Genomic DNA, 14,568 nt, shown 5'->3' with positions numbered 1-14,568 from the left:
TGGGTTTGGGGTGGGTTTTTGGGAGACGTCTCTGTGTGAATTTGTTTTATGTGTGTAGATCAGTGAACACTGACCAACGCACACACTTCACAGTAAGGCACCAGTCGAATTGCATGAGTATCATGACAACTAGTAGATTCTTAACTGCTGAAGTCTTCATCCACCTTCACAGCCATTGTAACATACTGCTTGTTATGTCCCACCTGTTCTGCCTTTGAGGACTGCTTGGATCATTTTTTGTCTAGCTCCTCCCCTTTGATCTTACAGCCTTGGGTGACCCTGCTGGGTGTACGAGACTCCCAACGGCTTCACTCACAAGGGTCATAGGTATGCACAAGCCCACTCACCATGACAAGATGATGATCCAGCAAGCAGGTCTTGTACAGTCATACACAGACAGGGCTCAGATTTAAGAGGGTTTTAGCCTGGCTTCAGATTCACTTCCTCTCACTGTGTCTCTCTTGCACAATAATACACAGCTGTGTCCTCAGGCTTAAGGTTGTTCATTTGCAGATAGAGCAGGTTGTTTGGATCGTCCCTGGAGATGATGAAGCGCCCTCTCACTTTATCCGAGTAGTAAATGGTAGTTGAATAACTATATGCCAGCCATTCCAAGCCTTTTCCTGGTGCTTGTCTCACCCAGTTCATTTCAAAGCTGCTGAAGGTGAACCCGGAGGCTTGACAGGAGAGGTGGAGGGACTCTCCAGGCCTTTTAGTATCCCCTCCAGACTCAACCAGTTGGACCTCTGATTGGACACCTAGAAAGAAAGAGGTATCAATTAGATGTTCTGCATATTATTAGTAGTCAAACTGCCCAATTCTTGTTTATTTGAAAGGATAGATTTACCACCAAAAACAGCTGAAAAGAAAACAATCTGAAGAAAAACGATCATTTTTGCCATCTAATGCCTGGAGAGGGTTGAGCAAATTGTGGCCCCAGGTATTCAGGGTCCTGTGGCTTAGGAAGGGAGGGTGTCTGATGGATTTAAAGAGGAAGCAATCTCTGATAATTTGCATACGTATCAAGGTAAAAACATCACTACAGCTCTTTAGCAAACTATAGCTCTGAATACAAGCCTAGTCTATATAATGAGCTGCTTCTTTGCAGTTTAGCGGTTGTTACCGCAGTAGGTTTGTATATCCCTCTCAGGATAAAAGAGCAAAATGTGAGAATTGGCAAAAAAGATAGAGAGAGAAGTCATGTTCACTGGAACCAGGCACTGAATTAACCTATGTTTATGCAGAATAAATTTATTCTGTGCCAAACACACAATCAATATCTCTGGAGGCTAAAGCAGAGATGGAGGAGGAATTTGTTTTGTCTACTTTTCAGAATCATTCAACCAAACCGATGCTCTGTATTAGTCTAGTTCATTCCCCACAAACAGGAAAGAAAAGCTAATAAGACTTTAGATGAAAGTTTTCGGCTGAGCTTACATTCACTTCCACTCACTATGTCTCTCTTGCACAGTAATGTGCAGCTATGTCCTCATGCTTAAAGTTGAGCATAGTATTTCCAGATTACTTTATTCCCAGTCCAGGAGGACCACAACATGGTGGCAGAAGTGTAATCAGATTTTTTGAAAGAACAGAAATCTTGAGGGAAATAGCCCTATGAGAGAAAGAAAGGAATGGGCAGGATGAATTTGATTTGAACATGCCTACTGGGTTGGAACAAGATGATAATGGGACAACTCCCAACAGGCTAGAGAATGGCCAAAGAAGAACAGATGTTTCCTGTAGTAAAAGCTATTGTTCTTCCCTTGTTTTGTCTGCTCTGCTCTGAGAGTTTCTGGTCTGTGGTGCTTTGATACCCCCTCTGGAATCCCCACCAAAGAAATGCAATGAAAGGTTTTTGCCTAAGGTCCAATGGGAAGTCTATCACTGTGTCTCTTGCACAGTAATACACTGCTGTGTCTTCTGCTGCCAGGCTATTCATTTGCAGATAGAAGTCTGATCCACTCTTCGAGGCTGTAAATCGCCCTTGGATTGCAGAGGAATAATAACTGTTCCCCGATTTGGTATCATAATACCAAACAAGCCATTCCAGTCCTTTGCCAGGTTTCTGTCTGATCCAGCCCATCCAGTAGCTGTTAATATCAAATCCAGAAGTGGCACAGCTCAGTTTATGGGATTCCCTAGGTTTTTTCAAGACTGTATCTGAGGTCTGGGTCAGAACCACCTGTGAGAGCACACCTGGTAGCGGAGGGAAAGAACGGAGAAACCATCAGCCAAATATTATCTTAGAAATTCAAAATTAAGGGATGAACTGCAATGCAAGACTTAACACACTTGAAGAGGAGGCAGCCAGAGCCAGGAGCATCAGCAAGAAAGAAGGCATAGTGGTGGGATGGGTCTGAATGGAGCTCTGAGTGCCGTGCCAGGAAGTCTGTGTGAGGTGAGAGACTTGGGGCTTTAAGTAGGAAGAGGAAACAAACTTGGCTTTGCATAAATCTGCCGGTGTAAGAGGGGGCAGTATTAATATGGGATGAAAAGCCTTCAGACATGTGGAATCTTGGGTAGAAGGCTGGTAGGAAAGGGAATGCAGTGTGAATTGCCTGTGGCTTGCCTCACTGATTCAGGTCTTCTGGGGCAATGTCTTCCGTAGGTTTTCTTGTTCTCTCAGGGAAAGAGAGGGATGTGGGTAACCATGTCTCCTTTGAGTTTGTATGTTATAAGGTGCAATAAGGGACTTTTCTACACAATACAGTGTCAACGTGGCCCAAGGGAGCTTAAACTGAGTTGCCCACTCCTGCATCGCACTGTGTCAAGTCTGGGTTTAAGCAAAATAGAAAAAAATTCCTACCTGTATCTAAGTCTGGGTTTGTCACTGAAATAGTTTTCCCATGTGAGGTTGTGTAATGACTGAGGCAGGGCTGCTTCTCATGTGGATAGAACAGCTGGGTGGCAGCAAAGGCATGAAAAGCCCTCATTGCAAAGAGGCTTCTAGGCTCCATGAGGCAAGGTGAAGAAACTTCTTCAGGTGGCAGGATCCACAGAGCCAGAAAACAGAATTGTTCATCTCCCACAAGGGTGGTTGCATAGCTGCCAAGTTCTCCCTTTTTTAAAGGGAAATTCCCTTATGCTGAATAGGCTTCCTCATGAGAAAAGGGAAGACTTGGCAGCTATGCACCCCGCCATGCAGCCCCTGGAGCTTGTTTTTTCTGCTCTGCTCTGAGGGATTCTGGTTTGTGGTGCTTTGGTGCCCCCTCTGGATACTTCATTAAAGGAAAGAAATGAAGGGTTTTTGTCTAAGGTGCAATGGGAAGCCTCTCACTGTGTCTCTTGCACAGTAATACACGGCTGTGTCCTCAGGTTTAAGGTTGTTCATTTGCAAATACAGCTGGCTGTTTGAATTGTCCCTGGAGACGGTGAAGCGCCCCTTCACTTTATCCAGATAAATGGAAGATGAACCACCAGATATGTATGCCACCCATTCCAAGCCTTTTCCAGGTGCTTGTCTCACCCAGTTCATTTCAAAGCTGCTGAAGGTGAACCCGGAGGCTTGACAGGAGAGGTGGAGGGAATCTCCAGGCCTTTTAGTATCCCCTCCAGACTCAACCAGTTGGACCTCTGATTGGATGCCTAGAAAGAAAGAGGTATCAATTAGATGTTCTGCATATTATTAGTAGTCAGGCTGCCCAATTCTTGTTTATTTGAAAGGATAGATATACCTCCAAAAACAGCTGAAAAGAAAACAAGATGAAGCAAAACGATCATTTTTGCCATCTAATGCCTGGAGAGGGTTGAGCAAATTGTGGCCCCAGGTATTCAGGGTCCTGTGCCTGAGGAAGGGAGGGTGTCTGACGGATTTAAAGAGGAAGCAATCTCTGATAATTTGCATACGTATCAAGGTAAAAACATCACTACAGCTCTTTAGCAAACTATAGCTCTGAACGCAAGCCTAGTCTATCTAATGAGCTGCTTCTTTGCAGTTTAGCAGTTGTTACCACAGTAGGTTTGTATATCCCTCTCAGGATAAAAGAGCAAAATGCGAGAATTGGCAAAAAAGATAGAGAGAGAAGTCATGTTCACTGGAACCAGGCATTGAATTAACCTATGTTTATGCAGAATAAATTTATTCTGCACAAAACCCATGATCAATATCTCTGGAGGCTGAAGCAGAGATGGAGGAAGAATTTGTTTTGTCTACTTTTCAGAATCATTCAACCAAACCGATGTTCTGTATTTGCTTGTGGATCAGAAGGCAACTCTGTTCCTTGAAAGCATGTGCCTGAGCAATTTTTTGTTTATCCCTTGCTTTCCAGGCATGTGTCCAAGAGGTATTTTCTTTGCCATACCACATTCCCCTGGAAAACACGCTCTTGAGCACTAAATTGGAAGAAAGAGCAATCCGCAGAAAAACCGATTGCCATTTGTTCTGATTCAGCACTAAACCATGGGTTTTGCCAGGGGAAAGTGGAAGGGAAAAGTGATGCTTGGGTAAACTCCCAGTCAGATCTTGTTCTGCAGCCTACTATGCTTAACAGTCGAGAGAGAGAAAATACATGAAAAGAAATACATACAAATAACATATTTTATGAGGAAAGGCTATATTGAAATGCACAGGAATTTTAAAATGTTTTAATAAGTACAACAACCGTACAGTTTAAATATATACTTTTTGTGTATTTGTTCACGAAATAATGGATAAAAAAAGAGGGGGAACACACTTTTGACTTGGGTATAACAAAAACTGAAATGGGAGAGAATTAGGCCACTGAGGCCATTTCTGGACACATATAGATGCACACAATACTGCATGTGGCTTCTTCAGACATGGCCTTCTCCATGGATGTATGAACAAAATGTCATGTGCTCCTGCCCTTTGTCCAATTGCCATGTCTTGGATTTATGCTGCTTTTTTAATTATTGCCATCAATCTATATGCCAGAAAGTGTGTGGGCCAGTTACATTTCCCTCTGCCATGAATTGTGATCCCTCCAAAAGAGAGGGAAACTGTGAGAAAGTCCCTCAGGGAGTTCAAGTCTCAAGGGGCCCATACAGTGATAGTTTGCAAGGAAACATCTGAGGGAATAATTGGCCTTGCGGATGAAGCCACCAACTGTAGTAAGATCACCATTTTATTTCAGTCACAGTTGATGGCATTTGGTATAGTATATACTACAACAGGAGGAGGAAGAGGAGAGTTCTTGGAGTTTGTTTTCTAGTAAGTTGTCCTTCCACAGATGTTGAACAGAAAGAACCAGCACCATGCATATAGCTACACCCAAAACAAATGTGGAGTAGTGGACCTCGATGTGTGTTGATTATTTCAGTCAACTCCATCCCTGTCAGAGTTGGGGTCGTGCGGATATTATTGGACTCTGAAGCAAAGGAGAGATGAAGCAAGCAAGAAATGATAATATGGCTTGCTGCTAAAGCCACAGTCTTCACATTATTCTCTCAGTCTAAATGCAGAGTGTAGGCAGAGGAAGCCATATGTCATGAAAATATGGGATGAACAAATGCTTAAGAGCAAGGTGTGTTCAACACCACCACCCCTCACACACATACAAATTAGGATGAATGTAGGATGGGTGCTGATTGACCTTTAACCTCAGAATCAAGGTGAGTAACAATCACAATAAATGATACATGATCCAATGCTATATGTTATGTCAAATGCAGTTACAATCCCACTTCAGACTTTTCTGCTCAGCATGGGAAGATCAGATTCGGGAGAAAACATATTATTCTATACGCATTCCATGGGAAGGGTTTAAAAACACATGAAGAGGGTCGTTATGTTTTCACAACTATTCCCCTCCCCAGCACACTTCAAATCCAAAGCTAGGAAAAGGTGTCAATTCCCTATTCAGATTTTTGCTTGAACCATCCAGTTCATTCCCCACAAACAGGAAAGAAAAGCTAATAAGACTTTAGATGAAAGTTTTCGGCTGAGCTTACATTCACTTCCACTCACTATGTCTCTCTCGCACAGTAATGTGCGGCTATGTCCTCATGTTTAAAGTTGAGCATAGTATTTCCAGATTACTTTATTCCCAGTCCTGGAAGACCACAACATGGTGGTGGCAGAAGATGTTCCTGAATATCTTAGACTGTAATCAGAATTTTTGAAAGAATAGAAATTTTGAGGGAAGTATGAAGCACTGTGAGAGAAAGAAAGGAATGGGCAGGATGAATTTGATTTGAACTGGCCTACTAGGTTGGAACAAGATGATCATGGGACAACTTCCAACAGGCTAGAGAATGGCCAAAGAAGAACAGATGTTTCCTGTAGTAAAAGCTATTGTTGTTCCCTTTTTTTGTCTATTCTGCTCTGAGAGTTTCTGGTCTGTGGTGCTTTGATACTCCCTCTGGAATCCCCACTAAAGAAATGCAATGAAGAGTTTTTGCCTAAGGTCCAATGGGAAGTCTCTCACTGTGTCTCTCGCACAGTAATACATGGCTGTGTCTTCTGCTGCCAGGCTATTCATTTGCAGATAGAAGTTTGATCCACTCTTCGAGGCTGTAAATCGCCCTTGGATTGCAGAGGAATAATGACTGTTCCCAGAACGGGTATCATAATAGTGAACAAGCCATTCCAGTCCTTTGCCAGGTTTTTGTCTCACCCACCTCATCCAGTAGCTGTTAATATCAAATCCAGAAGTGGCACAGCTCAGTTTATGGGATTCCGCAGGTTTTTTTGAGACTGGATCTGATGTCTGGGTCAGAACCACCTGTGAGAGCACACCTGGTAGTGGAGGGAAAGAAAGGAGAAACCATCAGCCAAATATTATCTTAGAAATTCAAAATTAAGTGATAAACTACAATGCAAGACTTAACACACTTGAAGAGGAGGCAGCCAGTGCCAGGAGCATCAGCAAGAAAGAAGACATAGTGGTGGGATGGGTCTGAATGGAGCTCTGAGTGCTGTGCCAGGAAGTCTGTGTGAGGTGAGAGACTTGGGGCTTTAAGTAGGAAGAGAAAAGAAACTCGGCTTTGCATAAATCTGCCGGTGTAAGAGGGGGAAGTATTAATATGTGATGAAAAGCCTTCAGACATGTGGAATCTTGGGTAGAAGGTTCGTTGGGAAGGGAATGCAGTGTGAATTGCCTGTGGCTTGGCTCAATGATTCAAGTCTTCTGGGGCAATTTATTCCGTAGGTTTTCTTTTTCTCTCAGGGAAAGAGAGGGATGTTGGTAACCATGTCTCCTTTGAGTTTGTATGATATAAGGTGAAATAAGGGACGACTTTTCTACACAAAACAGTGTCAACATGGCCCAAGGGAGCTTAAACTGTGATGATTGTGAGGACTGCTAAACAGGTCTTGGTTGGTTTCTGAGTAAAGCTTAGTTGAAAACCACCCCACAGGACTGCGTCATACTCAGAGTAGACCTACTGAAAGTGTATACTTGATTCTGAACAAACTAATCCCCCTATGTATATTTTGCTCTAGAAGGACGTCGTGACGCATGTGCGTGTCCGCACATGCACAGTCCATCCACAGTGGCGCGTGAGGGCGGTGGCGAGGGCGGCGGCTGGCGCTCTCGGCAGGAGGACGTGAGGGGCGGGCCAGGGTCTGGCAGCACTGCCCCCATGCGCTTCCCCTGCCAGACTGGAGCTAGGGGCGCCCCGTCTCCGCCCCTCCCTTGCTACGCACCTTATTGAGGGAATCTTGACAGAAACAAATATGAGCTACAGGAATGGTCATATGTGCTGGGCCAAATAATTGCACATCTTATTAATATCTCTTGTATAATAATTTTCCTAATGTTTTATCTGCTTGACTCATTGGGGATTCTCTTCTGACCCCTTTAATAATTCAAGCCCCACCCGTCATCACCAGCTTTTATTGCAGGTGAGGCAGGCAGGGAGCCTGCTGAATTGGGTGCTGAGTGATGAGCATGTACGGCACCACACTTCACCAGGAAGAACCTTGTCTGCAAGGGGGAAAGAGCTGGGATGAGAGGAGGTTTACCTGCCTGATTTATGTGGGTCATACTGGGGGGAACAATGAAGGAGACCAGGGCTTTATGCTGTGATGGAGGACGGACTCTAAATTACTGTTGCCGTATACTTATCTAGACCAGAACATAAGTTTCTCTGAGTCTCAAGAAATGAGCATAGTATTTCCAGAATACTTTATTCCCAGTCCAGGAGGACCACAACATGGTGGTGGCAGAAGATGCTCCTGAATATCTTAGACTGTAATCAGAATTTTTGAAATAATAGAAATTTTGAGGGAAGTATGAAGCCCTATGAGAGAAAGAAAGGAATGGGCCAGATGAAATTGCTTTGAACAGACCTTTTGGGTTAGAACAAGAAGATCATGGGACAACTTCCAATAGGCTGGAGATGGGCCAAAGAAGAACAGATGTTCTCTGTAGTAACAGCTATTGTTGTTCCCTTGTTTTGTCTGTTCTGCTTTGAGAGTTTCTGGTTTGTGGTGTTTTGGTGCCCCCTCTGGAATCCCCACTAAAGAAATGCAATGAAGGGTTTTTGCCTAAGGTCCAACGGGAAGCTTCTCACTGTGTCTCTCGCACAGTAATACACGGCTGTGTCTTCTGCTGCCAGGCTATTCATTTGCAGATAGAAGTTTGATCCACTCTTCGAGGCTGTAAATCGCCCTTGGATTGCAGAGGAATAATAACTCTGACCTGATTGGGTACCATAATACCAAACAAGCCATTCCAGTCCTTTGCCAGGTTTCTGTCTCACCCAGCTCATCCAGTAGCTGTTAATATCAAATCCAGAAGTGGCACAGCTCAGTTTATGGGATTCTGCAGGTTTTTTCAAGACTGGATCTGATGTCTGGGTCAGAGCCACCTGTGAGAGCACACCTGGTAGCGGAGGGAAAGAAGGGAGAAACCATCAGCCAAATATTATCTTAGCAATTCAAAATTAAGTAATGAACTACAATGCAAGACTTAACACACTTGAAGAGGAGGCAGCCAGTGCCAGGAGCATCAGCAAGAAAGAAGGCATAGTGGTGGGATGGGTCTGAATGGAGCTCTGAGTGCCGTGCCAGGAAGTCTGTGTGAGGTGAGAGACTTGGGGCTTTAAGTAGGAAGAGAAAACAAACTCGGCTTTGCATAAATCTGCTGGTGTAAGAGTTGACAGTATTAATATGGGATGAAAAGCCTTCAGACATGTGGAATCTTGAGTAGAAGTTTGGTTGGAAAGGGAATTGCCTGTGGCTTGGCTCAATGATTCAAGTCTTCTGGGGCAATTCATTCCGTAGGTTTTCTTGTTCTCTCAGGGAAAGAGAGGAATGTGGGTAACCATGTCTCCTTTAAGTTTGTATGTTATAAGGTGAAATAAGGGACTTTTCTACACAATACAGTGTCAACATGGCCCAAGGGAGCTTAAACTGAGTTGCCCACTCCTGCATCGCACCGTGTCAAGTCTGGGTTTGTCACTGAAATAGTTTAGGCATGTGATGCTGCGTCATGACTGAGGCAGGGCTGCTGCTCATGGGGTAGAACAGCTGGGTGGCACCAAGGACATGAAAAGCCCTCATTGCAAGGAGGCTTCAAGGCTGTCCCACCCAAGAGGCAAGGTGAAGAAACTGCTTCAGGTGGCAGGATCCACAGAGTCAGAAAACAGAATTGTTCACCGTTGTCTGTTATCTCCCACAAGGGTGGTTGTCCTGGGTAACACAGACCCTGTTAGGCTGTTAATGTATAAGTGTAGCCCATTTCCCTCCCTCCCTCCTTCCCACCCCTCCATGCAGCCCCTGGAGCTGGCAACCCATGCTACGCCACTGATCTTTTGCAAACCATCTTTATCGTATAGAATTTAAGCCAAGTGACAGAAGCTTCCAGCGTATGTATGAGCCCCACTCCCTTCCCCATGTGTTACCCCCTACATTGTGAGAATTGTGAGGACTGCTAAACAGGTCTTGGTTGGTTTCTGAGTAAAGCTTAGTTGAAAACCACCCCACAGGACTACGTCATACTCAGAGTAGACCTATTGAAAGTGTATACTTGATTCTGAACAAACAAATCCCCCTAGGTATATTATGCCATAGAAGGCTACCAGTATCTTTGCAATCCATTCCAGGCCTTTACGAGGCCGCAGGCGGATCCAGTGCCAGGCATAAGTATTAGTACATATGGAGAAACCTGTCACTTTACATAGCAGGGTGAGGTTCTCCCCTTGCTTCAGCATCTCTGGCCTAGATAATACAAGACCCCTTGCAAACAGTGAAGATTTCAATGAATGTTTGAAAATCATCAAATGACCACATGAAACAACTCCTCACATAAGATATAATTACATTTTGGAAAGGCAACCAAGGAAAGGAAGAACAGCAAGAATTTCATAACGTTAGTGAATAAATGTCCTAGACTCTAGAGAGACAGAGAAGAGGAGTCTTTCTAATAGGAAACGTGTGAAAGTTTTATATTGAGGAGGTTTCATTCCAAACCACCCACAGACTCCTGAAGTTATTTGCATGAGACCCTCCCCAGTAATTTATACATAGCTGCCAAGTACCCCGTTTTCCCCGGGAAACCCCCTTATTTTCTTCCCGCTTCCCGCTTCCCGCTGGTCTCCCGAATGGATTTATATTCCATAAACCCCCACAAAGCAGCTCCTGCCGGCGGCCCTGTTTCTGGTGCCGCTCTGCCCATGTATGGGCACCGGAAATAGGGCACCGCCGGCATCGGAAGTCGCTTCTACGCATGTCCGGAAGTGTCTAGAAGCTACTTCTGGTGCTGCTGACATTTTGGAAATGGGCACAGCGGCACCGGAAGTCACTGTCCGGAAGTTGCGTAGAAGCAACTTCCGGTGCCGCGCCGCTGCTGGTTCTGGATTTTTCAATCTGGAACTTGGCAGCTATGAATGTATAGCAGGTGAAGAGGCTGTTGCAAGCAGTTTTAGGGTTCAGGTTCGTTGCTGGCTCTGTCAGTCTCCAACCACCACCATCTTCACTCACATAGAGAAAAGTTGTAATGGGTGGAATGTAACACTGACTCCAATTTGGCCATGTACTTCAGACAGATTGTGTACACACCATCCATTCAAAGTGCATTGAAAACAGAAGGCATCCCTGACAGAATTTTGATGATTTTAAAATTGATAAGGATGCTGGGAACTGTGATTCTGTTCATAGGGTTCATTGGGGAAAGCCATGTGCTTTAAATGGCAGTTCTGATGACCTTGGACTAGTCCCTATCTATCAGCTACCCTACCTCGCAGGTTTGCTGTGAGGATGAGAGCAGCCCAGTTTCCCCCCAGTCTGAGCATTCTTTCCAGTCCAGATATGCTCCAAGATCTTGGTGGAAGGAGCTGCTACTGAAGAACTTCTGCATTCTTCTGAACTCTTGAATATACTGTGTGTGTGTGTGGAATCTTGACAGAAACATATATGAAATCCAGGAATGGACATATATGCTGTGCCAAATAATTGCACATAATATTAATGCCCTGTTTCCCCAAACATAAGACATACCCATAAAATAAGTCGTAGCAGGATTTCTAAGCATTTGTGCAATATAAGCCATACCCCGAAAATAAGACATGGCTGCCCTCCGTCATGCAGCACTGTGCCCGGGGCCTCCTTCCCGCTGGAATAAGACACCCCCTGAAAATAAGCCATAGTGTGTCTTCTTGAGGAAAAATAAATATATGACAGTGTCTTAATTTCGGGGAAAGACTGTATCTCTTGTATGATTGTCTTCCTTTTTGTATCTGCTGGACACATTGGTGATTCTCTTCTGCCCCCAAAGAAGAACAGTAGTTGTTCCCTTGCTTTGCCTGCTCAGCTTTGAGAGTTTCTGGTTTGTGGTGCTTTGATGCCCCCTCTTCAAACTTCACTAAAGGAATGTAATGAGGGGTTTTTGTCTAAGGTCTAATGGCAAACCTCTCACTGTGTGTCTTGCACAGTAATACACGGCTGTGTCCTCAGGTTTAAGGTTGTTCATTTGCAAATACAGCTGGCTGTTTGAATCATCCCTGGAAATGGTGAATCTTCCTTTGATGGAATCCAAGTAGTAAATGGGAGATGAAGATGTACCTATAAGGGCCACCCATTCCAGGCCCTTTCCTGGAGCTTGTCTCACCCAGACCATCCAGTAGGTGCTAAAGGTGAACCCGGAGGTTCGACAGGTAAGGCGGAGGGACTCTCCAGGCTTTTTTGCATCCCCTCCAGACTCTACCAGCTGGACCTCTGATTGGATGCCTAGAAAGAAAGAGATATAAATGAGCTCTTCTGCATATTATTAGCCATAAGGCTGCCCAATTCTTGTTTTGTTTGAAAGGATGGATTCACCTTTAAAAACACCTGAAAAGAAAACAAGATGAAGCAAAATTATCATTTTTGCCATCTAATGCCTGGAGAGGGTTGAGCAAATTGTGGTCCCAAGTATTCAGGGTCCTGTGGCTGAGGAAGGGAGGGTGTCTGACAGATTTAAAGAGGAAGCAATCTCCAATAATTTGCATACGTAGTAAGGTTAAAGCACCACTACAGCTGTTGGGCAAACTATGGCTCTGAAGGCAAACCGAGTCTATATAACAAGCTTTTATTTTCTAATGTACAGTTTAGAAGTTGTTAGCACAGTAGGTCTGTATATCTCTCTCAGGAAAAAAAAGCAAAATGGGCAAAGTAGGTAGGCATCTTCCTTTATTTTTTCTGTCTTTCTAAAAGATGGGAAGATAATGTCACCTGTAATGTGTGAAATGGCAAATATAAATGCTAATTTTACACAAACCAGTCTCTCTGTTAACTTGCATGTATGCAGAAGAATCCTATTCTGTGCAGAGATGCAGGAGGAATTTGTTTTGAAATGCACTGGAGAACATGGTGGTACACTGAATACAACATCCATACAGTTTAAATGTGTACTTTTTGTGCATTTATTAACAAATTATGGATAAAAAAAGAGAGCAGAACTGAGCAAAACAAAAACAGAAATAGGAAATAATTAGCCATTCTGTTCATCCCTGGGCAGAATTTATTGGAATATAATATATATGATAAGAATAATATTGGAGAAAACTGGATATTGAAACCTGCTTAACCTAAATCATATATCCCAGTTTTACAGTGGACCTTTAAAGTACACTTCACGCAGAGTATACACAGTCAGAAGTTGACCTGGCTAAGAAAACACCACCAAGAGTGTAGGGTATTATCTCCCTTATATGAAACCCCTTACTAGCTGCACACTTGTAAAAGTATGCAGATGAAAATACAAACGGTTGGGTTTCTTTAACTGAAAAACAAACTGACTCTAAAGAGACTTTAAACTAAAGAAAATGCTTTCTCCCACATTCCCACAAACTCCCACATAACTCCCATTAAACTACCCGAGAATTAACAACATTCTAGCATTATAACTAAGCAATCATACTAAGATTCAACTAAGGAATCTCTTAAACTAAGAACAACTGAGAGAGTGATCTACTTAGAGATGAATCAAACTGAAAGAATCTAACTAGGAGATGCAGAAGGCTTTCTGGCAGAGCCTTATATACAAGAAGCAGAGCCCACGCCTGTGGGCAATCAACAGAAATCAGCTGCACCTGTTTCTCTTAAACAGACAGTATTTACATTAGACCGGCTCTAAAGTAACTTGATTATTCAAAAAATCCAACAGAATTAATGACAAGAAGTACTGCATGTGGCTTCTTCACGCATGGAAGAAAAAGATATCACATGCTCCTGGTCCAATTTCCATATCCTGGATTTGTGCCATTTTTATTTATTGCCATCAAACTATTAGTTTGTACTAGTTACATTTTCCCCAGCTATGAATTGTGATCTTTGGGTTGAAGATATAAAGAGAACTGTGAGAAAGTGCCTTCAGGAGTCAAAGGGCTTTAAAGTTACATCTCTCCTCCTCCTCCTCCTCCTCCTCCTCCTCCTCCTCCTCCTCCTCCTTCTTCTTTGCCCTGGAGTTTCCCCCCTGAAGCACAATAAACAGCAATTCAGACATGGACCTTTAAAGCACAGGCCTGTGCCTGGAAAGTACAAAGAAAGCTGAAGTGTGGAGAAGTGCAAAGTCTCGAGGGGCCCACACGATAATGGCCTGCAAGGAAACATCTGAAGAAATTGTTAGTCTGACAGATGAAGCCACCAACGGTACTTGGAACACCATTTGCTTTCAGACATGGGCTGATGACATTGGGTGTTTTTTACACCTCGTTTGCCCTCTTGTGGAAACAGGAGGGAGAAAAAGAGAGTTCTGCAGCCTGGTTTTATGAGAATATGCTTAACACATGAAACTACATTTAGTAGAGGTTTATGAATTTCCCTTCCATTGAGATTGGGCAGAGTGGTCGGCACCAGGCATGTAGCTATGCCCCCGAAACAATTGTTGAGCATTAATCCTTGACTTGTTTGTGATTTCATTAAACTCTGACTCTATTCCCTCTTTGAAATGCTTGTCGAATCACAATGATACAGTTGAATGAGGCTGCTTATCTGTGGTGGGGAAGAGGCAAGGTCTTTTAAGGACATTGCTTTGCTTGGAGGTAAGAACAAAGAACCAGGGGCCCTGCAGATGTTGTTGGACTCCAGATTGCATCAGTCCCATCCAACCTGGCCCATGGTCTTGTTTTTTTCTGCTCTGAGAGTTTCTGGTTTGTGGTGCTTTAGTGCCCCCTCTGGAAACTCTA

At 43.7% G+C, this 14,568-nt stretch overlaps 1 protein-coding gene across 1 annotated transcript; it reads right to left on the bottom strand.

Moving 5' to 3' along the window:
• Window positions 1-644: 644 nt before the first annotated feature.
• LOC118095744 (immunoglobulin mu heavy chain-like) lies at window positions 645-4,793 on the bottom strand. Its single transcript, XM_060281362.1, has 5 exons — window positions 4,760-4,793; window positions 3,256-3,615; window positions 2,293-2,454; window positions 1,886-2,196; window positions 645-758 (listed from the first exon to the last, which is right to left on the bottom strand). Exons 1-5 carry the CDS (start codon window positions 4,791-4,793, stop codon window positions 645-647), a joined length of 981 nt encoding a protein of 326 aa, XP_060137345.1.
• Between the last annotated feature and the right edge of the window lie 9,775 nt (window positions 4,794-14,568).

This window comes from Zootoca vivipara, chromosome 13 (assembly GCF_963506605.1).
Source record: "Zootoca vivipara chromosome 13, rZooViv1.1, whole genome shotgun sequence".
Lineage (NCBI taxonomy): Eukaryota > Metazoa > Chordata > Lepidosauria > Squamata > Lacertidae > Zootoca > Zootoca vivipara.
The sequence above is the reverse complement of the archived record's forward strand: the minus strand, read 5'-3'. Positions and strand labels throughout refer to the sequence as shown.